Below are 27,165 nucleotides of genomic sequence, written 5' to 3'. Positions count from 1 at the left end.
GCTGCTCCATTTCCAATGCAGCTCCCTGCTAATGTGCCTGGAAAAGCAGTGGAGGAGGGCCCAAGTTCTTGGGCCCCTATACCCACATGGGATAACCAGAAGAAACTTCTAGCTCCTGGCTTCAGTTCAGCTCCAGCCTTTACAGCTATTTGGGGAGTAAACCAGCAGATGGAAGTCCTCTCTTTCTCTGTCTCTGCATGTCTCTGTAACGCTTTCAAATAAATAAAATTTTTTAAAGGAATTTGAGGAAAGTATAATGAAATACGAAGATTCTTGTATTACCTTCCAAATAAGATTTTTTTCAGACAAAATTAATGTATGTTTAAGGTCAGTAGGACAACTTACATAAATAACAGTTGAAGTCCATTAGAAAGTACAAATGTATGCTATGATAGGTATTTTGTATTTATTTTGATAGTGTGCAATATCAAATGCAGTTGCTTTTTTGGTTTGGAATTCTCTCTTGCCAATAATCTAAACTAAACAGGCCAGTGAAGCTATATCATAAGCAAATGATGGCTGCTTTTCAAATTTATAAATAAAAGGTAGCAGTATGAACGGTGGAAATGGAATGAGTAGTTGGGAAGGCTTTTTAAGAAATGCTTTTGGAAAACATTGGACATTAGGAAAGGTAGACTAGAGAATGGCCTTTTTTCTTCTGCACCTGAACCTCTGGAATAGAATGAATCTGATCTGAGATGTCCCTTTTTTTTTTTTTAAATTATCAAAGTAATATCATGTTTCAGAGCTTATCTGAAACAATATCAAAAGAAATCTTACATAATTCTACTACATCATTACTATTAAAATTTTGATATATTTGGCCTCCGGCAGGAGGGGAGAACATAGCAGGGAACTCTGTGTGTTTGTAAGAGAGAGAGAGAAAAAGAGAGAGGTACCTACTATAGTTGTAATCAAGGTTTTAAATTACCATTTTATCAAGAAAATTTTTATATTGCTTTATTACTTTCTTACTGGTTATTGTTTTATGGAATGGTAATGAGAATTCACCAATAACAAAACCAGTTAGAAGATCATCTAGGCCCTTAAGTCCTACTGAATCTGTGTCTTCAGTGTAGGCTTGAGGTGTGTTGAATTTGCATAGTTATGTTGAACCCATTGAAAATACAGGGGAGAGACTGTAATGGCTGTTAAGTACATTTCCATGTCATCTACAGTATATAAAAGTTCGGGATGGTCATTTGCATCACAAATAATTAGGTGATGCTTATCCTGCAGGTTTAGTTTCTATAGTTAACCTTAAGTTTTTCTAATTATCCTTACTGACCAAATATCTAAGATTCACTTTTTTTAAAAAACATTTATTTATTTATTTGAAGGACAGAGTTACAGAGAAGCAGAGAGAGAGAGAGAGAGGAGAGACCCTCTATCCGCTGGCTCATTCCCCAGATGGCCACAATGGCCGGAGCTGCACCGATCCGAAGCCAGGAGCTTCTTTCAGGTCTCCCACATGGGTACAGGTGCCCAAGGACTTGGGCCATATTCCACTGCTTTCCCAGGCCATAGTAGAGAGCTGCATGGGAAGTAGAGCAGCTGGGACTTGAACTGGCGCCCATATGGGATGCTGGCACTGCAGGTGGCAGCTTTACCCACTACACCACAGCACTGGCCCCTAAGATTCACTTCTTTTCTTGCTCCATCCTTGGATACAGACATAGGGCCAGCTGCTCTGGATCATCAAAGAGTTTACTGTTCACACCTGGCAGAATTCCTTCCCTTTGCCAATATGTGTCTCAAGAATTTGATAACCTGCTCTTAATGGACTCTTTTGTAAAATGCTTTGAGGAGGAGAATAATGAATGCCTACAACAAATAAAGCTGTCAGGCCATTTAAGTGTCCCCATTTGCATATTCCCAGAGAAGGAAAATGGGTTCCCATGTAAAATCCTTACTTCCACTGTGTGTTATTCTTGCCATTTCTAGCTTCTCTGTAGTTTTTGTAATGTAAAAACCTGATCTTCATCAGGGACTGTCGCTGTTTCTCTTGCTTTGAACAATGTTCTGTGTCTGTTACCATATTACAGAGTAGCAGAATTTAAAATGTCTCAGGTGGGGCAGGCACTGTGGCACAGTGGGTAAAGCCACCGCCTGCAGTGTCAGCATCCCATATGGGCGCCAGTTCGAGTTCTGGCTGCTCCACTTCCAATCCTGCTATAGCCTGGGAAAGCAGTAGAAGATGGTTCCAAGTCCTTGAGAGGAAGCTTCTGGTTCCTGGCTTCAGATTGGCCCAGTTCTGGCTGTTGCTGCCACTTGAGGAGTGAGCCAGCAGATGGAAGAATTCTCTTTCTCTCTCTGGCTGCCTCTGCCTCTCCCTCTCTGTAACTCTACCTTTTGAATAAATAAATAAATTTTTGTTAAAAATGTCTCAAGTAGGAATGATGAGAATTTAACAGCAGTATAGCATGTGAAGCATGTGAAGCGCCCAGCACAGTGCGTGATCTCATATGAATTCAGGAAAAGTATGATTTCTCCCAAAGGATTTCCTCCATATATAATTAACAGTAATTATGTATTTGTTAGAGAAATCTCATCAAAATTAATAGTAGTTTACACTTATTTACTTAACCTAATATTTGTTGTAGAATACACAACTTTTTCTTTTTAAAGATTTATTTATTTATTTGAAAGGCAGAGTTACAGAGAGGTAGAGGCAGAGGCAGAGAGAAAGGTCTTCTGTCTGCTGGTTCACCCTCTAAATGGTTGCAATGGCCAGAGCTGGGCTGATCCGAAGCCAGGAACCTGGAGTTTTCAGAGTCTCCCACATGTATGCAGTACTTGGGTCATCTGATGCAGCTTTCCCAGGCACATGAGCAAGGAGTGGATCAGAAGTGGAGCAGCAGGGACTTGAACCAGCAGCCATATGGCGCTGCAGGTGGCAACTTTATTCACCATATCTCTGTGCCTGCCCCCTACAAAGTTTTAGTATTTATGATGGCCAACATTTACTGTAACACCTTCTTTCCCTTTTACTTCTCATTTTTAAACATTGTGAAATCATAGTTCTTGGTCAAGATTAAGTATCTATAGGGTACATTTTTCTTATTGAGGATAATTCCCATATTCCTCATTTACTTGCATTCTCCAGATCATTTTAAATTTCCAACTAGAAGCCGTAAATATTATCTTAACTCTGTATGACCAGTTTATTCTCATTGATCCATTATGTTTGGTGCTAACATTTACCTGGAGCGCTCTACTGCAGAGAAAAAGAAAGTGAGAAAGCACTCTGACAACTCTGCTCTGGTCTATCATTGCCATGGGGCAAGGTCTGCTGAGACTACAACTCTTATTTTGGAGATGAAAAAGCTTAGAGAAATTGAAGGAACTTGTCTCTAGTCTTTCAGCTAGTTTAAACTGATTCTCTGTCCAAAAGTTTTCTTCTGGACAAGGAGGTGTTTACTACCTGTTGCCATCCCTGTTACTGGCCTATTTGTGTTTTGTTTTCTTTAAGTAAGTATTATACTAGTAGCACAAATAATTAAGATGTTTAGGAAAATATTTTCCTCCTTTCCAATAAATTCAAGTTTAGATTTTTTTTTTTTTTAACAGGCAGAGTGGACAGTGAGAGAGAGAGACAGAGAGAAAGGTCTTCCTTTTCCATTGGTTCACCTCCCAATGGCTGCTGCGGCCAGCACACCGCGCTGATCTGAACTCGGGAGCCAGGTGCTTCTTCCTGGTCTCCCATGTGAGTGCAGGGCCCAAGTACTTGGGCCATCCTCAACTGCCTTCCCGAGCCACAGCAGAGAGCTGGACTGGAAGAGGAGTGACCGGAACAGAATCCGGCACCCCGACCAGGACTAGAACCCCGGGGTGCCGATGCTGCAGGCGGAGGATTAGCCTATTGAGCCGTGGCGCCAGCCTCAAGTTTAGATATTTTAAGTAGTTGTAATTTTTTTTTTGGGTGGGGGGTGACAAGCAGAGTTAGACAGTGAGAAAGAGAGACGGAGAGAAAGGTCTTCCTTCCGTTGGTTCACCCCCCAAATGGCCGCTGCGGCCAGTGCGCTGCGTCAATCTGAAGCCAGGAACCAGGTGCTTCTTCCTGGTCTGCTGTGTGGGTGCAGGGCCCAAGCACATGGGCCATCCTCCACTGCCTTCCCGGGCCACAGCAGAGAGCTGGACTGGAAGAGGAGCAACCGGGACAGAATCCGGCACCCCGACCGGGACTAGATCCCGGGGTGCCAGCGCCGCAGGCGGAGGATTAGCCTAGTGAGCTGCAGCGCCAGACAGGTTGTATGGTTTCTTACCACATTTAAAACCAGAAAGTAGTAATTCTAAAGAAGAAAATTTCAGTGATAGGGTAGGAGAAATCTTAGATACTGTCTTCCTAACAGTCTCTTAATAAAGAGAATCAGATAGGATAATCAGAGAATGAATGAATATTGAGTAATTACTGAGGAAGGAAGATGTAAGTTCAGGAAAAAAATACTATTTTGGTAAATATTGGATTTTTGGTTGATCTAGTATCTATTTTACAAGAAAAATGTGTTAATAAATTTTTTCCAGTTATAAAATTCCCTGGGTATAGGTTTTAGAACCATTAAAAATATATGGATTGATGTGCATATTGACTTCTGCCTCTTTATTGTGTATTTATTAGGTACTTCACATGACTGGAGGTTGCGATGTGGTGCTGTGGACTTGTACTTCACTCTGTTTGGCCTTAGTAGACCTTCGTGTTTACCCTTGCCAGAGCTTGGATTGGTTCTTAATCTAAAGGAGAAAAAAGCTGTTCTGAATCCTACCATTATTCCAGAGGCCATAGCAGGCACCCAGGAAACTACAAGTAATCCAGGCAGCCATGCACAACTGGTTGCATTTCAGAATCCTGTAAGAATCATATGTATTACAGAAGATGTAGTTTATTTTCATAGAGAGCCAGCCAGAGAAGAAAATTGCTTCCTGTGAATTTTATAGCCACTGTGTCAGTTTCTTGTGCCACTTTAAAACCTGTTGTTGACATTGGTTAGCACTTTATAGTTTATAAAATGCTGCTGACAACTACATAACAAATGATGTGTTGCCAGTCCATTTACTTTTTTGTGATGACATAATTTTTTTTATATTTGAGCATAGACTTTCTTCTGTGAGTAGAACATAGAAATAAACATTTAATCCATTATATATATTTTTTTTATTTTTTTTTGACAGGCAGAGTTAGAGAGAGACAGACAGAGAGAAAGGTCTTCCTTTTTCCATTGGTTCACCCTCCAAATGGCCACTACGGCTGGGGCACTATGGCTGATGTGCTGCACCGATCTGAAGCCAGGAGCCAGGTGCCTCCTCCTGGTCTCCCATGTGGGTGCAGGGCCCAATCACTTGGGCCATCCTCCACTGCCTTCCCAGGCCACAGCAGAGAGCTGGACTGGAAGAGGAGCAACCGGGACAGAATCCAGCGCCCCAACCGGGACTAGAACCTGGGGTGTCGGCGCCACAAGCGGAGGATTAGCCTAGTGAGCTGCGGTGCCGGCCTAATCAATTATATATTAACCTGACTTGTCCATATATGTTAATTCCAAGCTGTTTGAACATAGGGCCCCTGTCTTTTTAAATTGTTCCTAGAACAATTCTAAACATACAGTAAGTGCTTGGCAAATGCTTGCTGAATGAAAATAACTGAATGATCAAGTAAATGGATAACCTGATTTGGGAGAAGACTATGCATTGTACTTGTATAGTTTATATATGAGGGTACTTCAAAAAGTTTTTGAAAAATGGAATTAAGAGGTGAGTTTATTTCATTGGAAAAAGTATGTATAAGAAATTTTCCAGAAATGATTTTTTTATTGATGACAAAAATACCTCTAATACTTCCAGTTTCATTTTTTACCAATATTTAGACAAGATTTCTTGCCTAGACATTTCCTACTGAGGTTTTGAAATTTTAAAAATCAGAATTTCTCATTTTAAATTTATCTATTCACCTAAAGTTTTTGAAATATAATTGTATTTATTTGCTGCACATTTAAAATTTGTCCTAGAGTTTAGGTTATGCAGAAGCAAAACAGATCCTTACATAGAGTATGATTAAAGAGATCTTTCAGGTCTAAATATTTATAAACCCATGAAAATGAACATGTGTGTATTGTCATTAAATATTAATTTATCCATTTTCACGCTTCAGGATAAGAGGATAAAATGACAACTAAAAACCTGATCTTTTGGGAAAACTCCATTTATTTAAATACCTCCTTTCTGCTGCAAAAAAAAAAAATACCAGCAGACAAGAAAATTTTTCATTTAAGCCCATTTTGATAACTTTTAGTCCCTGGGCCTGCTCTAATCTGCATGGTTGCTATAGCTATTAGTTTTTGGCTATACTATAAATTGATTGTCTTCAGAAGTCCAATTTTGATCTTGAATATTACTGTGAGAAGATGATCATCTTGCCAAGGAAGCATCATATCATATCATATCATGTCAGCTCATCAGCAGGGAGTGAAGAGGAAGGCTGATACACCTCTGGGGTTCCCACTAGAACCTGGTCAAATACTGGAGAAGAATGAGGATAGCAGTAAAGTCAAACTCAAAATCAGAGTAAGAAATACATGTTAAACCTGTATTAGCAGAGTAGGGCATTCACCTTCCTGTATGTCTTTTTGAATGCTTACTATGGTTGTTCCTTAGCAACACTACATGGTACAGACTGTATCATAAAAGAACCAAGATACATTCTAAAATGTTCCAGTTATTTAACTTGTTATCCCATACTTCTTCTCTATTTGAGGGAGGAATCATATGTGCACATTCTACCACAGCTTACTACTTCTTCCCACAATACAGGAGTAGGTTTTAGTTACTATTAAATTTTCAGTAACTTTTAATAAGCTAATTTTGGAGGTTGGGCAAAATAATCCTTTTTTCTCTCCTGATATGTTTTGAAGAAAAGAGACTACTTTTCCTTTTAGGGTTATATGAGGGTATATTCTATTACCTCTATAATGCCTAACAACTAAGATCCAAATGTAAAACGATATAATGGCCCTTTTATTCTTTTGTTTTGTGTGTCTGTGTTTTAGTTTTCAAATTCTCAAGATGAAGAGGAAATTGATATGGATACTGTTCATGATAGCCAGGCCTTCATTTCTCATCATCTGAACATGCTTGAAAGGCCATCCACTCCAGGTAAGATGGAGTATTGCAATTGCTGGGCACTTGGAGGGAGTTCAGTATATATCACTATTCTAAGGTGGGCAGTTTTATTTTCAAATGAGTAACTATAAAGATTAAAATTAGCCAGCATAAAATAGAGATATGTCAGTTTATTACATATTGGTGGCATAATAAAAGTAATGATTTTCTATTTTGTTCTTTTTTAATATTTGACACACTTTTTAATTTTTGTAAAAATCAGTTCATCAGATTTCTTCTAATAGTTTTGATTTCTTGTGTATGTGTGTATTAGTCTTTCAAAATAAAATACTATATCTGGTTTCTTTTTACTAATGTAACCATAATTACATAAAATAATTCTTTACTAAAGTTGATGCTGTCCATTGCCCTATTTTATACTGTTATTGCCTGTCCATTATATCATAGACTCTTGTGTGCATCTCTCAAAGCATATTTTCTTTGAAAATATTATCTGAGACACCATTCAATTCATATATTACAATTATATTTCCCTGTTGATAGGCATTTAGGTTGTTTTGAATTTTTATATATCGTGATAGCTCTGCCTTGCAAATCTTAATCTAAAAGCTTTTGTTCCTTTTTTTTTTTTGTCAAAGTATGTTCTTAGAATAAATTCCTCAAAATGTATTATTACTGAAAAGATTAGTGTTAATTATATTGTCTTTAGAAAATTTTCATAGCTCTTCGTACATGTTGCCACATGGTTTTGAAGAGATTATGCCATTTATGTTATAAACATTTTATAATTTTTAATGAATAAAGCTTTTGATTTGATGTGCATATAAGTCATTAAATATAATAATTAACACATATATGTGTGAGCTTACCACCCAGCTCACTATGTACTTACACTCCATACGTGGACATTCCCTGTGTGTATCTTTGTTCTGCCTTTGCACCACAATTAACTCATAGCTTGAATTTTCATTTTCAGAATTTCATTCTGTTGCTTTTCTTTATAGTATACCTCACAGATACCTCATCCTGTGATATTGGTACTCTTGAATTTTTATGAAACTAATAGAGTAACATGACCTGTTTTCAATCAGCATTAAGTTTCTGAAAATTATGTTGATATACATGCTATAAGTTATTAATTTTCAATTATCTTTTTTAAGATCGTCATAGCACTGTTTTATTGTCATCTGTGTAATAGCCTCAAAGATAGAGTAACCAGAAAATGATCACTTGGGTTTCCTTTTGAATACATTTCCTCTAACATTAGTATAACTGTGTTTCTTTTTCTTTTCTTCTCTGGTTATTGTTCCAATTTCCTTCTATTTGAAAATCCTACTCAGACCTCATGGTTGTTGTTTTTTATGATCTTTACATGTGAGTGATTTTTTTTTTTAGCATGTAAACATGCAGCATTTGTGTTAAGTCTTCATTACTCACCTTGGTTCTTTTATATTTGGCCTTTTGTTTTAATGTTATTTATGAGACCTGAATTAGTTTTCTCAATATAATAATAATCTTAGAAGTGCTTTCAGAATTTGAAAACTAACTCCAGATAAAAATTGAGCCTAAAATATATTTGAAAACATGATTTCTTTTTATAATAGCAAGAGATCTTAGCAATTACTTGTTCTGCCCCATTAAGTAAACTTGAGCAGAAGGACGTTCAGTGACTTTCTCTAGATAACAAACCAAGTAGTGGTCAGCAAGGGCTAGATCCAAATCTTAGGCCTTTTCCACGTGACAAGTGAAGAAATTAAGACACAAAGTACCTTACCCAGAATTCATTTTTAATTTGTTAATAAATTGGGAATCAGCATGTGGAACTGCACATTGCAACTATAGTATTGTTAACATTATACTATTAAACCATTTCCTATTTTGTTTTCTGTATTCTAAATTATTTTGACCTAATAGCAAATTTCATAATGGGATTTATTAGCAAATTTGGGAGGGTGGAGCAAGCAAACTCCACTGTAAGCAAAGTTCCATATAAATACCAACATATATGAAATGGTTCCAGGGGCCAGTGTTGTGGTGTAGGTAAAGCTGCCGCCTGCAGTGCCTGCATCCCTTATGGGCGCTGGTTTGAATCTCGGCTGCTCTACTTCCGATCCAGCTCCCTGCTAATGGACCTGGAAAAACAGAGGAAGATGATCCAAGTCTTTGGGCCCCTGCATCCTCATGGGAGACCCGGATGGAAGATCTGTCTCTCTCTCTCTCTCTCTCTCTCTCTCTCCCTCTCCCTCTGTTATTCTGTAACTCTGCCTTTCAGATAAATACATAAATAAATCTTTAAAAAAAAAAAAAGGAAGAAAGAAATGGTTCATGTCCCAAAATATAAGGACTAATCTATATATTCTAAAAGTCATTCATACTTACTGTATTTCTTTTTTTTTTTTTAAGATTTATTTATTTATATATTTGAAAGACAGAGTTACAGAGGTGGGGGGAGAGAGAGAGAGACAGAGAGAAAGATCAGTTTTCCACCCGCTGGTTCACTCCCTAGATGGCTGCAATGGCCAGAGCTGCGCCCATCTGAAACCAGGATCCAGGAGCTTCCTCTGGGTCTCCCACGCAGGTGCAGGGGCCCAAGGGCTTGGGCCATCTTCTACTACTTTCCCAGGCCAGCAGAGACTTGGATCAGAAGTTGAGCAGCTGGAACTCGAACCGGCGCCCAAATGGGATGCCAGCACTACAGGCGGCAGCTTTACCCTTTATACCACAGTGCTGGCCCCTTACTATATTTCCTGAATGTGTATTGTGCTCAGTAAGCTTACTGGAACTATGACAAAGAATTAAATAGGATCTTTAATAGTTTTTAGATTAATATTTTTCATTATCAGAATTTGACTGTGATTTAACTACTTCTGGTTTTAAAGGTAACTTATGAAAACCTATTGGGCTTTACCAGTTGGGCTTTTTAGTTCTTAGGGGAAACAGAGAAATAAATTACTCTCTTCCCTCTTGTTTGGCATTGTAGGGCTCTCTAAGTATCGGCCAACTACCTCCCGGTCTTTAACATCCCAGCATTCATCAGGCTGTGATGGCACACCCTCCACAAAACCCCAGTGGAGTATGGAACTTGCACGGAAGGGAACAGGTAAAATTAATCATTTGTTTGAAACTCAAGGGAAAAAATATCTGTATACTTTTTAAAAGTACCTTATCCACTTAAAAAAGTACCTTTTCCACTTAAAAAAAAAGACTTTAAAAATATAGATTTTAGAACTTGGCTTTTCTTGCAACATGAGAACTTTATATTACCTGACTTTAAAGACTACTTTAAATTAGAACTTTCTATTTTAAAAATTATATTACTATTACAAAAAACTGAAATAGAAAACATGAAAGAAAAAAAATGCTCTCTCATTCTGCCACTTAAATGTACGGCTTGGGATGGTCATTGGGCACAGCAGTCAAGATGTTGCCTGGGACGCCCATGTTTCCTTTCAGAATGCCTATCTCTGCTTCTGAATCCGGCTGTTGCTACTGTGCATCCTGGGAGGCAGCAGGTGATGGCTCAAGTCATTGAGTCTCTGCCACCCACTGAGAGACCCAGTTATGTTCTGGCCTCCTGGTTTCAGCCTGGCCCAGCCCTAGCTATTGCAGGCATCTAGGGATGAGTCACTGGATGGAAGATCTCTCTCTGTCTCACTGCCTTTCAAATAAAAATTATTTTTATTTAAACAAACAAAGATATTTGTGTGTCTCTGCCATTCATGTACAGAACTCCTGGGATCAGCATTTGGTGAGTGAAACAGTGGAAATGATCACTCTCTCTGCCTCTCAAATTTGAAGAATTTAAAAATCTTCTCAATAAGATACCTAATGTAGGAACAGTTTGTTTTTATAGGACTATTATAATATGACAAATGCTAACTTCAGTAGAAACCACGAAATCGATACCTTTATAAAATACAAAAATCAAGTCCTTATTCCCCATGTTTATGATTAGTGAGTCACTGATACTGTTTCTTGATAATTTTTACATGTTCTGTCTTTTAAATTATTTCATACTAATTAAACTGAAGTTTAGTAAAGGTAATTCAGTTCAGATGTTTGTTATCTATACTCTATTATTTTGCACTATCTTTTCTATTGCTTACAAAGAGAAAACTGTAAGTAAAGAGCTGCTAATAAAATAACATGAAACAAAGATTAAATCTGCCAGTTTTGAAGAAATAGGGGGTGAAAAACAAGGTGCAATAAGCAAAATCATTTTTAAAGAATTGTTTTTCCAGAAGTAGCTATTCAGAGTTTAAAGTCTTATGTATCACCAGATGGATTTTGTGTATATAAACCATGTTTTTGTCAGATATAAACAAAAGAGTACTGTTTATTTATTTGAAGAGCTGTTGGATCAACTGTGATTAATAAGAGACTTTAAACAAAAGTGACACCTCAAAATATTTTGGTGTTTTGACCCTGGACTGTTAGTTGCTTATAATTCTTTGTGTACTCTGTGCATTTATTATAAGATATTCACACCAAATATGTCTCCGGAGTCAGCTTTAGCTGGACTTCTGAGTACATTTTAACATTTCTTGAGCTTTGCTGATTTTGTATTCTCTTCGTATTGTTTTGTTTTAGGTTTTGGTGTAATTTTACCTTATAATTACATTTACTAAAATTTTGTTATACAAGATTTTTCTGTATTTAAAACAATTACAAAGCCTAGAGAGTTTTGAACTTTCTTAATATAGTTTGAGAGTGATGTTTCTGCTTGCCTTCCTTGTGCTTAAAAAATAATAATAATTTGTCTAAATTTCTAGAAAAATCAGTTCCTGTTTCAAAAAGAATCTGCATATATCTCTTTGGTTTTTCTTAATGATATGGCACATTAATCTCAGTAGAAGTAAGTCTTAACACCTTTTTGTGTCCACTAATGTACATTTTTTTTTTCATTTTTACACATGCCTTTAAAAATGCATTTTTGGGGGCTAGCCATTTAGCCTCACAGTTAAAATGTCTGTATCTCACATTGGAGTACCTGGGTTCAATTCCTGGCTCTGGCTCCTGACTCTAGCTTCCTGCTAATATATAGACCTTGGGAGGAGAGGCAGTAGTGATGGCTCAAGTAGTTGGGTTCCTGCTACCCTGTTATGTTCTCTTCTCCCAGCTTAGCCTAGCTGTTGCCAGCATGTGAAGAATGAACCAACAGATGGGAACTCTCGCTCTGTCTGCCTTACAAATAAATTTTTAAAATTTAACAAAAATACAACAAACACATACATATATATGTATATGTATATATACTATATATCTACATAGGTATATATTCTATATATATTTATATATCATATCTAGATAGATAGATTAATATAGTCTCTTTCTTTGCAGTTTCTCTACATATAGATTTGTAGTTCTCATGGCATCGTATGGGAAGATTGCAGAGGAAGACACAGGGCTAGTGATGAATAGGGAAGCTTTAAAATTTTGGCTTTGGTTAACCATCAGTGTAGGAGCCTCTTGTATTATAAAGCAAAATGTAAATGAGTTATGTAGACTGATCTGTTAAACTTATTTTGAATGTGCCTTTGTAATTTTAAGTGTTTATGCTACTTAGTACCCTAGACCACTGAGGAAGTTGTAAACTTCAAAAACTATATTATTAGAATTTTGAAAACTTTTGTTTTACGGTGATACTCCAAAGATTTACTTACATATGGATTTATACATAGCTTTATATGTGTTGAATGCAGTTTGTCCATATACACATTGTTATGTTTGATAAGTAACTTTCCCAGGTAGCCTAGCAAATGTCCTTTTGACTCATACCACACACGAAGAATTTAAGTATTAAACCTAGTCATTGTATGCAACAATATATCTCTGAGAAGGGGAACTCAACAGCTCCATGTTTTGTGATATTAGAAAGGTAGCAGATGATGTATTTGGGCCCCTGCCATCCATGTGGGAAACCCAGATGAAGATCTTGGCTGCTGGCTTCAACCTGGCCCAGACCTGGCTGTTGAGACTATTTGAGGAGTGAACAAGCAGATGGAAGATCTGTGTGTGTGTGTGTGTGTGTGTGTGTCTTTGTAATGCTTTCAAACAAATAAATAAATAGATCTTTTAAAAAAGAAAAGAACACAACTTTAACCTAATACATGTTAAATTAATTTGGTAGTGAAGCAGTTTCCTCTCTCCTGCCTGTCAGCAGGAGCTGGGAATCTTCTGCTGTGTTAGCCACCTTGGCCTGGGGTTGAGCACGGGGATTCAGGAACAGTGGTAAGGGAAGCTGTGACTAGTCTTCAGTCTCTAGTATTCTCAATTAAAGATCACAAGTGAGTTTTCAGAGGCTGTTGTTGATCTCCATCTGAGGCATCTTTTATTCGGGCCATGTAAGTCTTACAAAATTTTTGAAAATTTACTAAAAATGAATAAATCACACATAAAAGTCTGAATTTCCTGCTTTTCTTTTGTTTATAATTTTAAATTTATTTTTATTTATTTGAAAGGCAGAGCAACAGAGAGAAAGAGAGCGCGTGCGTAGTTGGGAACTGAAATATGTTGCAGATCTTGTCTAGGAGGATTGGAAAGGAATGGGATTTGGGTAAAATAAGGAATGGATGGAAAGTATTAAATAGAAGGCAGGTTATGCTTTACTTCTAACTTTTGTCCCCAATTTTTCCTTCCATTGAATATGATAATGAGAAGAAGATTTAGAATATTTTAGAGTGGAATTATATGTGAATAGTAGATCCAGTAGGGTGAGGTAAGAAAGAAATGGCAGGAGTATTTTTCATCTCTGTTACTTCCCTTCTGTGTACTTTCTCTTTCCTAAAGTGAGGAAAGGAATATGAAGAAAGAGCTGTATGATTCCCTTGGTGGTGGAGCTGAACGTACCGTCTCCCCTCTCCCCTTATCACTGCAAAGGCCTAAGTTGCCTGGGCTGTCTCCCATGTTGTTGCAGGGGTTGCAGAGAAGAGAAGATGGGAAGAGGAGGAAGGAGAGTTCCTGCAGCTGCCTAGTGAGGGCTTCAGAAGAGCACAGTTCTAGTACATGAAGTTTCTTTAATTAAAACGGCTAAAAAGAAAAGGGCTAGAGATCTATCTTTTCAAGCTGTAATTTGAAAAACATTGTATTTTAATTAAATTGTTATAATTCTACAGTTTATATTTTTACAGTGGACTACAGAACAGATTTCACACATTTCCTAACAGAAACTATAGGTTATATTAAATATATACCTAATGCACATAAATTTGATAGAATTAGTAAATTATTCAGTGTTTCTTATCAACACTTTTATCAGATGAGCTGAAAAGCTTCCACATTAGGCTTATATTAAGTGGCTCTTTGTGTTTGTTTTGTATTTGTTAAATTGACTGCACCTAACCTTTATCCATAATGTGTTTTATTTGGCCCCCAGGAAAGATTTTATGTTGACTAGAACAACAAAACTGAGTGTCTTTTTTGTTCTTTCCACATAACTTGAAATAGGAAGATTATAATATTTTGAATTATGTGTTTCTTTTCTCTGGTAAATCTATTTACAGTAGAAACATGTGAAGACATTGAAAGGGCTTTTATTAGCCTAAAAATTATGCCTAATTATAGATGGTCTCTGAGTTTCTAGTCATTTTGTATACCCTCTGAAATGAAAGTTATTTTGTGAATGTTTGTGTCAAGAGGATAGTAGGACAAGCATTTTCTTGATAGAGATTTTATAGATGACTTTATTATACATCCTGTGAAAGTAAACTCAAGCATATCCCAAATCTGTATGTTAATATAATTCCACATGGAGAGGAAATTGCAGTTTCTTGTCACCTTGGATTAGACTTCATAAAAATTGTTCCGTAAAGAGTGAGAGAATAAGCAAACAAAAATAGATACCGAGAGTTTGATTATTGATGGGATGGTACAACGTTGTCATTTATTCTACTGGTATAAATACTTCTTATAACTTCATGTATGTGTCTGTGCATAGTCATGAGGATATTAGTAGGATAAATTTCTAGAAATCAACCTTCTGAATCAAAGAATATGGGAACTTAAAATCTTCATCGATATTGCTGGATTATCTTAACTTTTTCTTTTAAATGCTTTATAATGAAAAACTGTAGTCAGTTCAATATAGTTAACCCTCCATGTCTCTGTTGCTCATCTTCAACAGTGATCAGCTCCTGGTCAATATTATTAACTATTTCCACTCTTCTGAAATACTTGAAGTAAATCCTTCATATCACATAGCTTAGTATATATTTCTAACAGATAAGACTTTGGAATATTACAACTTCAGTAATATTATACCTAGAGATTTAACAGTCCTTTTACATGAAATATTCAGTTGACTTGTAAATACAATTTTTAAACAATTTCTGTGGCTGTATTCTAAAAACTTAGTTGAATTCAGTTTTATATGTGGTTGTGTGTTCTTCCATCCAAAAGCGTATTACTGGTAGACTTTGTTTTTATGAGGTTAACCACTCTGGATGTTCAGGATCTTGATCCATTAATTCATATAAGGATTGTGAGATGGTGATTTTCTGATTTATTCTTCCATTTTTATTTATAAGCTATATTATTTCTATAAAGCTAGATTTCTCCTCATCTGTTACCAAGTGGTCTAAATCACAAAGGTAAATAAAGATAAATACTTGATTCTATTTAATAATTTTCAACATACTGCTTTGTTTGACTAGCTTTCTCAATGGTGATCAACCAGTTTCAACCTATTACAATTATTATCCTTATCAAATTTTCCTAAGAACAGTGAAAGCTGACTCCTAAGTCTGTTTGACAAGGCTTTAACTTCCTTTAATACTAGATGTTTCAGGCTTATCTTGCACATACTCTCTCCCAGACCTGGAATTGGCCATTTGGCCAACCCATGATTCCTAACACATTTATTTATCCTTGAAACTAACTATTGCATTCATTGTCTTCTTAATAGATCCCATGTAAATCAAAAGAAATGTAAGATTTATAATCAGTGCATCTTTAATGCACAGTATTCAGCCAGTAGACAGAACAGTGGATTCACTTTTGAAGTAGTTGTAAATATTTCTTTGAGGAAAAAAGTACTCCTACAAATGTTCAGTTGTCCATTTGCAGTTACCCCCACTGGGAAGTACAGGTTCCAGTATAATTACTGACTTTCTGAAATCCAAGAATCTGGCAGGTTTTTAGTATTAGATGATGACTTCTCTTGGTGCAGAAATGGAGCTCAGACTCCCAAGAGTGCAGACAGCTAGTTAGAAAGTTGCGAAGTCTGTTGATATAAAATGACTAAATAATGAGATATGAGCCAAAGCGATTTGTTTATGAGGCTTTAAATTCTGTTACTTCTTATTATTATAGTACTGTTAGGTATTCTGTTAGGTATAGGCCCATTTCCCTGCATTTATAATCAGAAATATATTCGTGTACTTTACTTAAAATTTAAGGTAAAATCAGATAGTGGCACATTTGGCTCAGGCTAAATTAGATAATCTCTTCAAATTTTTCTTTCTCTGAAGAATATTTGTATATCAATTATTATAAAATATACAGATTTCCAAACTTGTATGCATGTATAATCTGTTTAGTTTTTGTATTAGTATTGGTATTGGATTTTTTTTTTTTTTTTTTTTTGACAGGCAGAGTGGATAGTGAGAGAGACAGACAGAGAGAAAGGTCTTCCTTTTGCCATTGGTTCACCCTCCAATGGCCGCCGCGGCCGGCGCGCTGCGGCCTGCGCACCGCGCTGATCCGATGGCAGGAGCCAGGTGCTTCTCCTGGTCTCCCATGGGGTGCAGGGCCCAAGTACTCGGGCCATCCTCCACTGCACTTTCTGGCCAAAGCAGAGAGCTGGCCTGGAAGAGGGGCAGCCGGGACAGAATCCGGCGCCCCGACCAGGACTAGAACCCGGTGTGCCAGCGCCGCAAGGCGGAGGATTAGCCTAGTGAGCCGTGGCGCCAGCCGGTATTGGATTTTTTAAAAATCATGAATATAAAAAAGCATTTTATGGATAGTAAAGTTGAATAATCTGTGATGACAGAAACTTTGATTCTTCTCTACTTGTTCTAAATTATTTGAACAGTGCCTAACACAAAAGACAGAAGTCAAATACCGGTTGAATGAATAATCTCTATTAGTGTCTATTCTCTTCCCTCAGTGACTTTAAAATTATATGTAGTTGAATTAAGTTCACCTAGCAACCTATTTATTTAAAAAAAAACTGTATAATTTTGTACATTAATTCACTTACTTGTTTAGCAAGCTTTACTAGGAGTGGGGAGGTAGGTGGAGTGGGGGGATATTAAATTATGTGCTATATACCAGGACCAAAAAAAAAAATTAACTTCTTATCCTCAATAAGCTGTAACAGAAGAGCTTCAAAGATAAAAAAAAAAAAAAACACCACATGTAGTGGATGGGCACCATAGCATGGTTGTTACTAGCATAGCACTCCAGTCGGGCTCTTTGGGTTTGTAGCTCAGGCTCTGTGAGTACCACATTGGGCAGTAATCTCTCTGGTCTTTCATTTGCTTATCTGTGTTATGCTGTGGAACATTAAGGAACACATTCCTGTTAGGCAATTCGCAGAAAACTTCCCAAGGAAACAACATTTGAGCTAACTTTTAAATTATTACAGAGACTAAAACATTCTTTCCCTATTCCCTCCTTTAAGTTACAGTTTAACCATTACTTCCTTGAAGAACTTTGCCTCTCTGATTCCCCAACTAACCCTGTTGTGCTCCTGTTTTACTGTTTTGTCTTATTACTCAAATGTACATACTTAATTTCTTCTTTGCAAGTTTGTAAGCTGTAGGAGATCTGTCCAGTTCAGCACTTTATTCTCCAGTTCCAAAATAGTTTGTGATTTTTGTTAAATCAATGTGTGACTCAGACAAGAAATCAAAGAAGAGTGTTCTAAGATTAGGAAATAACATGAACAAATATACAGTGTTACAAATGGGCTAGCCTAATGTATATAGAAAGAAAGAGTTGAAGATAAGGCTAGAAAAGGTAACTTCAGGACAGATCATACATTATCAATGAAATTAAAGTTCTGTGATTTTTAGAAAACTTATGTGGTGATGCTTGCTTGAGTGAAAATCATGGTTAGGGGCCTGATTTGAATCAAAATTTGGAGGCTGAGGGTTAATTTAAAGAAGAAAAGAAACTACTACATTAAAATCTATCTTAGTTTATGAGACTGGTTTTTTGAGGTGGTTTGGAGTAAAAAATACATATTTTCAGAAACTGCTGCACTCTAGTCCAATGGGAAGGACTTTTCCTTGATCAGTAGATCCAGCAAGTTTTTAAACAGATAACCTTATCAGCCTTGTTTTTAGGAAGATCACTGTGGAGCAGAGGCTCCTATCCTGAACGTACTGATATTTTAAGCATGGTAATTATTGTGAAGGGCTGCCCTGTACATTGTGGGATATTTGGCAGCCTCCCTGGCTTCTCCCTATAGAAAGTCATAACATTTCCCCCTCCCATTCCATTGTGACAACCCAAAGATCCCCAGATACTGCCAAATAAAACCCTTGGAGGCAAAAATCTCTCCTAGTGTCCTGAGAACCACTACTGTGCAACTGTGTAAAGAAGGGTTAAAGTGAGTGACGTTGCCAACAGAGAAGCCAGTTAAAGGGGAGTTACTACTGTGATCCAGAGGAGATATGATGGTCCCCATTAATAGAATTACAGTTAACCCAATATGTCTAGAAGGGAGAGGATCGGAGATGAGTTTCACGTTGTTCACTTAATGGGCTGCGTTTGAAGCGGTGCCATTCCCCTATAGTAATATAGAAAGAATTGTTGCTCAGAGTATGGTCCAAGGAATGTAGATCGCTCTGGAGGAAGAAGTAGCAGCTTATGTCATATATTCCTTGATTGATAGAATGTTAAAACTGCAGAAAACCTTTGAGAATGTTCGATCTTGATTTATAGATGAAGGACTAGAGCCTTTGAGATAAAGTACTTAGTAAATTAGGCTAACAGGACAACTTAGTCTAAAGCATATGTCTACTAATTCTTATTTCCTTTCCTCTACACTTCTTTTTCTGGATTTCTTAAACTGTACAAGGGCATTTTTTAAATTTCATCAAAGAATGAAATTAAAAGGTAAGCTTTATTTGGTCCAAGAAAATTTTGAAATTCATAAATAGTTTTGACATAATACACATTTTACATGAACTTTTTAAGTACCCTCACAGAGTGAATCCTATTAATGTATTCATTTTTGCTTATCTATTTCCAGAAATGGTCTTAAGGAACTATATAAATGCTGGATTTTCACTGAGACATTACTATAATTAAGATAGCCTGTTCATGTGTTTATAAGTGGTTCTCCACCTGGCACAAATTAAATACTTCCATCCCCTCACCCCCATAAATTAAAGTAAAACTGTTCTTGAAGGAGTTGTTTTCATTTTCCAGTATGAACTTTAACTTATAATACACAAGTATCATCATTATTTTTTCAAGAATTAATTTTTAAAAGATGGTTTGGTAACACACTGATTTGTGTCATAATTTTATAGACTCTTAAGAGAAACATTTGTTACTCTTAAGTGTCACTAACTGGATGTCGTATTTACATACTTCTCCCATTTGTAATGGAAGTGACAAACATGTAGGAATCCCAGTTGCATACTGTCAACAGCTGCTTCCTACTTCAATTTCACTTTCCTTGTTATCAACGGGAATTCATCTCTGTGTTTTTAATATTCAAGGTAAAGAACAAGCGCCTTTGGAAATGAGCATGCATCCAGTGGCAGCAGCTCCGCTCTCGGTGTTTGCTAAGGAGTCTGCATCCTCCAAACACAGTGAGCACCATCACCACCATCACCACGAGCACAAGAAAAAGAAGAAGAAGCACAAGCACAAGCACAAGCACAAGCACAAGCATGACAGCAAAGACAAGGACAAGGAGCCCTTCGCTTTCTCCAGCCCTGCCAGCGGCAGGTCTGTGCGTTCTCCTTCTCTTTCAGACTGAGAGAGGGAGGTAGGCCTTTCCCTCCGTGTCCAGAAGAATCTAGATAATGAAAGCTTTGTCTTCTGTGGAAATGGTAAATGAGCGGGAAGATCCTCCTCTCATAGACAGCAGGATCCTCTGAAGTTCTAAACATTTGATTTATATTATACAATTGATATCTAATTAGGAAAATGTATTTGATAATTCCAGATAAACTGTTTTACCCTGTCTGCTCCTAAACACACACACACATGTGCACACAGAGCAAAACTTCTTTTCATAAAAACCCTTATACTCACCAGCAGTCCCCATTCACATCATGGTCTCCGTGTGTACTGCCAAAGTCAATTATGTTTGAAAGCCTTTGATGCATGTTATGGGACAAAGTTACGTTTTAAACAGAAACAACTGCCAAATCTGTGGTGTAACCACTATTTCCAGTGAGATTATAAACACTATTTGGAGCTACTGAGGCTTTTCTGTAGGATCTTCCCTATCACACAGTGTTTTATGTTAACCATAGAAAACAAGCCTCAGAATTTATGAACAAAGAAACACACCATTTTCTTTTGCTCTAAAATTTGCTCTCAAAATTTGAAATTTTTGGAAACAGTTCCTTTGAAAAAATAGAATAACTATCTTTTTGATAGCACATTCAGGAATTATGATGTTGGAATTTGGCAAAACTCTTGAATCCATAAATTGTTCTCAAATCAAGACATTTAAATTATAAGTTGTTTTGTTTCCCATTGAAGTATAAATGAATATGTTCATATGTAAGATGTTTGGCTAAGTAGGGACAGTTTATATTCCCAACACTTATTCTTTCTAAAATTATTCTGTGTAATGCAAAGTATGATACCTTAAAAAGGTGAGTTATGTAGTGATTATTAACTTGGACATACACAGTTCGACCATTATGTAAATATACCAGGAGCGTTTAAAAACACATATGAGACATTTGGTTTCATGGTTTAACAATTCATATGTTTGTGTGTTTTTATTTTTATTTCTGATTTTACCATGTGCTTTATTATTTGTTTGATAATGTGTCTCATATGTTAAATTTTTATTATTTTTTCTTATCATTAAAAAGTTTAACAACATACTTGTTTCCAGAATAAATATTTCAAAAGGGATCCAATAAGTTTGGACTTTTAAGTATACTTTTAGTTATGTTTAACTTGTTTAATAAATAACTTTTAAAATTGATCATTCTGCCTTTATATCTTTTGTTACCTTTTTTTGTGTGTGTACATATAATGTACCTGTTCACATAGTTGCAGAAGTTTTATAAATAGGTGGATCTGAGCTGGCCCCAGCATGAAGAATTTCAGTAGGCAGAGATGGGACAAAGTTCTATCATCAGAAGAAGCAATATCTTCAGAGATACAGAAAGCAAGATGTGTTCAGGAACTAGAAAGCCTATGCAGTGTAAGAGAAGAGTGACAAATAGTAGCTGTCCCTGTTATTTCAAGCTTTGTGCTGGGAACTGTGTATTAAGTACATGATTTCTAGATTGAATGTTTTATGTTAGATGCTTCTTGTGAGGAACATATATATAATTTTTTTGTGTGTATGATGAGCTCTAGGTTAATTAAGCTGATGCGTGGAAGTAGACAATGCAAAAATTATTCATATTTTTGGAAATCAGTAATTATATTCAAACAATGCAGAGTTCCAGTATAAGTTTCCCAGACTTCTTTCCCAGAGACATTATTATATATGTCTTTCTTTCTGGAGCTAGTCTAAATATATTTGAAAGTATATAGATTTATACAGAATATGTACATTTGCTTTATTCTTTTTGTTTTTGTTTTACAAATGGTAGCATATGATACGTACTTGGCAGGAATAGTTTTTTTATTTTTGTATTTATAGTTTTTATGGCTCCCACAGTTTGTATAATAAAAGCAAAGTTCTTCCTTATTCTATAATTATAGAAGAATTCTCCCGTTTTATTTCTAGTATTTTTAAAATTTTATTTTTCCAGAATTATATTCTTCATCCAGCTATAATCCATGTGAAATTTATTTTGATAAAAGGTAGGATCTTACTTTTTTTCCTTCCATAATGCTACCCAAAACCATGTATTCTCTCTTGCTCATTGTCTCAAAAAATTTTATATGAGAATATATCTTTGGAAAACAAAAATTATAATTTTTCTAATATGACTTTTTAGCATTTCTATAACAAATTATTTACATCTGAAAGAGATCAAAGTTCATTTTCCTCATCTCATGACTTTAGAAAAAGTTTGGGCAGTTAATGGAACATTTAGAGAGAGGTCAAAAGTAGCAATGAAAATGACTCAAAGCTTGAAAACTAAAATTTACGAGGAGAGAGGTATAAAAGGATTTCTTTTAAAGAAGAATTGGAAAAGCTAAGGAATAACTAGACTTAGAAGTTGTAAATTGATAATTTATAATTTTACTTGTTTATGGGATACAAAGTAATTTTAGATTTATGGAGGTAATGTGTAATTAGTATATCCATCACCTCAAATACTTATTTTTTGTTGTTAGAATATTGAAATCCATGAAAATTAACTATACTCACCATCCTGTGCAATAGAACCAAAAAATAAAACCCTAACTCCTCTTGTGTAGTTTTTGTACCTTTTGGCCATCATCCTATTCCTCCTACCCTCCAGCTTCTTGTAACTACTGTGTTACACTCTGGTTCTATGAGTTTAATTGATGCAGTTTCCACATGTGGGTGAGAACATGCAGTATTTGTCTTCCAGTGCCTGGCTTATTTCACCAGTGTAATTTCTTCAGTTCCATCTACGGTCATAGGTGACAGAATTTTCATCTTTTTAGAAGCTCCATACTATGTATCTGAAAGTACTTCAAAAATTGATGAAAGATGGAATTTTAAAAGTTTATTTGGTGTGAAAGTTTCTGAAATTCATATATTGTTTTTTGAAGATTCTTCATGTGCATGGATTTCAAAAAGGTTTTGCACCAAAAAATTACCCTTTAATTTCATTTTCCACCAACTTTCTGAAGTATCCCTATGTATAGCACGTTTTCTTTTTTTTTTTTTTTTTTTTTTTTTTTTTTTTTTTGACAGGCAGAGTGGATAGTGAGAGAGAGAGACAGAGAGAAAGGTCTTCCTTTTGCCGTTGGTTCACCCTCCAATGGCCACCACGGCTGGCGCGCTGCGGCCAGCGCACCGCGCTGATCCGAAAGCAGGAGCCAGGTGCTTCTGGTCTCCCATGGGATGCAGGGCCCAAGGACTTGGGCCATCCTCCACTGCCTTCCCAGGCCACAGCAGAGAGCTGGCCTGGAAGAGGGGCAACCGGGAAAGAATCCAGCACCCCGACCGGGACTAGAACCCGGTGTGCCGGCGCCGCTAGGTGGAGGATTAGCCTATTGAGCCGCGGCGCCGGCCTCTTTTTTTTTTTTTTTTTTTTTTTAAGATTCATTTATTTACTTGAAAGTCAGATTTACACAGAGAGAAAAGCAGAGGCAGAGAGAGAGAGAAGTATTCCATCTGTTGGTTCACTCCCCAGTTGGCTGCAACTGCCATAGCTGTGCTGATCTGAAGCTAGGAGCCAGGAGCTTCTTCTGGGTCTCCCATGTAGGTGCAGGGGTCCAAGTTTTTGGGCCATCTTCTACTGCTTTCCCAGGCCTTAGCAGAGAGCTAGATCGGAAGTGGAGCAGCTGGTACTCAAACCAGCTCCCATACGTGATGCTGGCACCGCAGGCGGTGGCTTTATCCGCTACCCCACAGCGCCAACCCCAGCACATTTTATCTATTCATCTTTGGTGGGCTCTTAGGTGGATTCTATAACTTGGCTGTTTTAAATGTGCTGCAAGGAACATAGAAAAATATAGGCATCTCTTCAGCAAACTGATGTCAAATACTTAGGGTAAATAATCAGAAGTGAGACTAATGGATCATAGGATAATTCTATCTTTAGTTTTTTGAGGAATTCTCTAGACAGTTTTCATACTGACTGTACTTACTTACATTACCACCAGTAGTGTACAAGAGTTCCCTTTTCTGTACATCCTTACAATTATTATCTTTTGTCCTTTGGGGTATGAGATGGTATTTTCTTGAAATTTGAAACTGCATTCCCTAATGATTAATGATATTGAGCATCTTTTCTTAGGTCTGTTGGCCATTTGTATGTCTTCTTTCAAGAAATGTCTATTCAGGTTACTTGCCCATTTTAATTCTTTTAAAGATTTATTTATTTGAAAGGCACAATGTCAGAGAGAGGGAGAGACAGAGAATTTCCATCTGCAGATTAATCTACCAAGCAGGGCTGAGCTGGGCCAAAGTTGAGAGCCAGAACTTATTCCTAATGTACCACATGGGTGGTAGGGGCCCAAGTACTTGGTCCATTTTCTCGTGCCTTACCAGGCACATGGAGGAAGCTGGACTGGAAGCAGAATACCCATGACTCAGTCCACTCTGATATGGAATGCTGGGGTCGAAAGTGGCAGTGGAATCTGCTGCACCACACCACCAGCCCCAAGCATTTTTATGTAGGTTAGTAATTACCCATGTGACATATATGTGCTAATTGAATGCTTGTTCTTGCTAAAACAAGCTTACTTCTCTTCCAATGAAAAAATTTTAAAGACTTTCCAATGATCTTTAAATATTTTGGATTGTTCACCCCAATTTTTTAAAGTTGAGTTTGCATATGTAATATACATATATATTTATGTATAACAATATATTCATTATAAAATATTTTTGAAAGATAGGATAAGGATGAAATAAATTGTTTAAATGTCTTCAAGCTAGCTTATGTTTACATAATAACTACTTAGTACATTAAGATCCCACATAAACTTAGTTCAGTTAGTAACAAGTTTGTCAATCTATATTTCAAATTGTTTTAGTAATTTTTTTTCACAGATCTGATTAGGAAATTTAGAATCATTGCATGTACCGTACAATATTCTAAGTTCTTTTCATGTATTTAACAGCAACCATACAAGATAGACGTTATTGTTACATTGAAGAAATTGAGCCACAGGAGCATTAAGCTAATAATCATGTAGCTTCCGTATGATAGTATTTGGATTAGTCTGTTAGACTTTCACTATCCAGTATAATAGCTTCTAGTCACATGTGGCTACTTAAGTTACATTTTAAAAATAAAAAACTTAGCTCTTTGGTTGCATTTAGCCGTATTTCAGGTGTTCAGTAGTGCCTAGGGGTTACCACACTGGACAGCATTTCCATCATCACCATAAATTCTATTGACGGTGGGATGCAGACAGCTGGTCGTGTTTTGATCTTTTAATGTGGCTTTGCAAGAGCTCATGCCATGAGAAGAACATTAGTTCAGCTCTTTTTCAATTGTTTGCTTATGCTTGCATGATTGGTATTACCTTCAATCCTGTGTTTCTTTGTAGGAATCCCTGACAGTTGTCTACTTTGTGGTGTTTAGTTAAACCCAGGTAATAAAACCTATAATACATTTAATTGGAGACATGTAGACTGCAAAATACACAAGTGGATGGGGGCAACACTGTTACCAACCCCTTCATGCTGACACAGGATTCAAGGGAGAATGTCAGCCTCAACTTAGATAAATTAATATATGCAAAGATTCTAGAATAGTCTCCCCATAACTTTTGCATGCTTGGAGTATGCAAGTTCCCTACTTTGGAAATCCTTGTCCTAGATCTTTGACTTTGCTTTCTTGGCCTGTTTATTTTCCTCTTTTCCAATGCCTTACTACTTTATATCATTCTTCTGTCTTCATCTTTGCAAAAGAATGAGCAAACTTGAGGATAAGAAGCCAGCAGGACTGTTGCTCAGCAGGGGAACTGAAGTCTTAAAGGGACACAGATGTCCCTTGGGTGAGATCCAGGGCCAGAAGGAGACAATAAGCAAAAGGATGAAAATAAGAGTTCTTCAAAATTGCTTGCTTTGGTTTTCTTAAGAAAAATGTCCTGGTTGCTAGAAGTTTTTTTTTTTTTTTTTCTTTTTTCAGAGTAAAGGTTTATTGTTGGATGGGAGGGAAGCCCAGTGGGCAGGGGGGAGAGGTCAAGAGAGTAAGAATAAGAGGGGTTGGTCTAAGAGAGGGGCAGAGATGGAGAGAGCATGTGTGCTGGAAGCAGGTCCTGTTAAACCTTTGCCGTGGGCAGGGAAGTAGGAACAATGAATCCCATTAGGGTGGGGGTGGAGCTGACACCTGTGGTTGGGCCATCTGGTCACCTGGCTTCCAGCAATGGCAGTGGGGCCAGAGTGTAAATGGTGTTCAGGACATAGATCATGCCACAGATAAGATGGCACCATTTTATTAACATTCCCCCTTTTGTATTTTATAAAGCAAGCATTGTATGGCATTACATCAGCCCCAAAAGTCCAGAAGGGGTGGAGGGACAATGATCTGTCTTTAGAGTACTTCCTGCTGACATGGGGCAACAAGTTACTCTCCACTGTCATGGGGCCATGTCTCAAGCTGCAATCTCCTGGGTGGGGAACTGAGTATATCCATGTAGCAGCATTTGGTTGACTGCCTGGTTGGTGTAGGCTTTGGTTCATTCCATTATCACCTGTAAATACTTAATCAGACAAGGTAGTATAAAGGCCAGGGTGAGAATAGCAGCCAATGGTCCTAGGAGTGGCATTAAGCAAGTAATGAGAGGATTTTATAGAGGAGGGAAAATGGGGTCTCTGGACCCTTGTGAAGACTGCTAGATTGGATATAGCCTGATTGGTTAACATAATAACAGCGCTGTTAACATCAGTCTGTTCTGTAGTACCAGACCTGTCAGTGAGGTGATATGGCTTTGGAAACCTCAGATGGCATCAGCTGAGGTCTTGATGCTAAAAGTTCCTATTCATGGTTTTTGCAAGCATATATTCTTATAGTGCCACATTTTCTGTTTGGTTTACTAATTTATTAGGATTATTTTCATCTGTGCATTGATAAAAATTATGCCTTTTTGTATGTGATGGGGCCTGATATTTCTTTCTTTTTTCCAGGTGTATGAGACAACAAAATGGAGGTAAGTATAATTTCATTTGCAAATATTTCCAAACAGCCTTTCATTTTAAAGTAAAAGTTGGCAAGAAGCTGGTAAACATTCCCTCTACATCTATGTCATACTTTCCAGTGACAGAATTGTTGGGCATTTTGGTTTTTTTGTATAGGACTG

At 36.9% G+C, this 27,165-nt stretch overlaps 1 protein-coding gene across 11 annotated transcripts in view; it reads left to right on the top strand.

Moving 5' to 3' along the window:
* Positions 1 to 27,165, top strand: part of TAF2 (TATA-box binding protein associated factor 2) — a 136,293-nt gene that overhangs the window by 100,084 nt on the left and 9,044 nt on the right. For 5 of the 11 annotated variants that reach the window (XR_007918706.3, XM_051844012.3, XM_051844011.3 and 2 more), the window contains 5 exons: positions 4,619 to 4,848; positions 7,038 to 7,143; positions 10,091 to 10,210; positions 19,785 to 20,016; positions 26,993 to 27,015. Coding sequence is in view for 5 of the 11 variants with exons in the window: in XM_051844012.3 (XP_051699972.1) it covers positions 4,619 to 4,848; positions 7,038 to 7,143; positions 10,091 to 10,210; positions 19,785 to 20,016; positions 26,993 to 27,015 (711 nt within the window). In the remaining 6 variants the exon portion in view is untranslated. Of the gene's footprint in view, positions 1 to 4,618; positions 4,849 to 7,037; positions 7,144 to 10,090; positions 10,211 to 19,784; positions 21,239 to 22,019; positions 22,072 to 25,410; positions 25,456 to 26,992; positions 27,016 to 27,165 lie in introns of those variants that run through there. The other 6 variants (XR_016235916.1, XR_007918709.3, XR_007918710.3 and 3 more) reach the window with 4 other exon arrangements.

The sequence above is a fragment of the Oryctolagus cuniculus genome, chromosome 6 (assembly GCF_051225735.1).
Source record: "Oryctolagus cuniculus isolate XC-2025 breed Fujian yellow rabbit chromosome 6, ASM5122573v1, whole genome shotgun sequence".
NCBI classification, from domain to species: domain Eukaryota; kingdom Metazoa; phylum Chordata; class Mammalia; order Lagomorpha; family Leporidae; genus Oryctolagus; species Oryctolagus cuniculus.
Note: the sequence above shows the minus strand (reverse complement) of the source record. Positions and strands in the feature narration are given on the sequence as shown.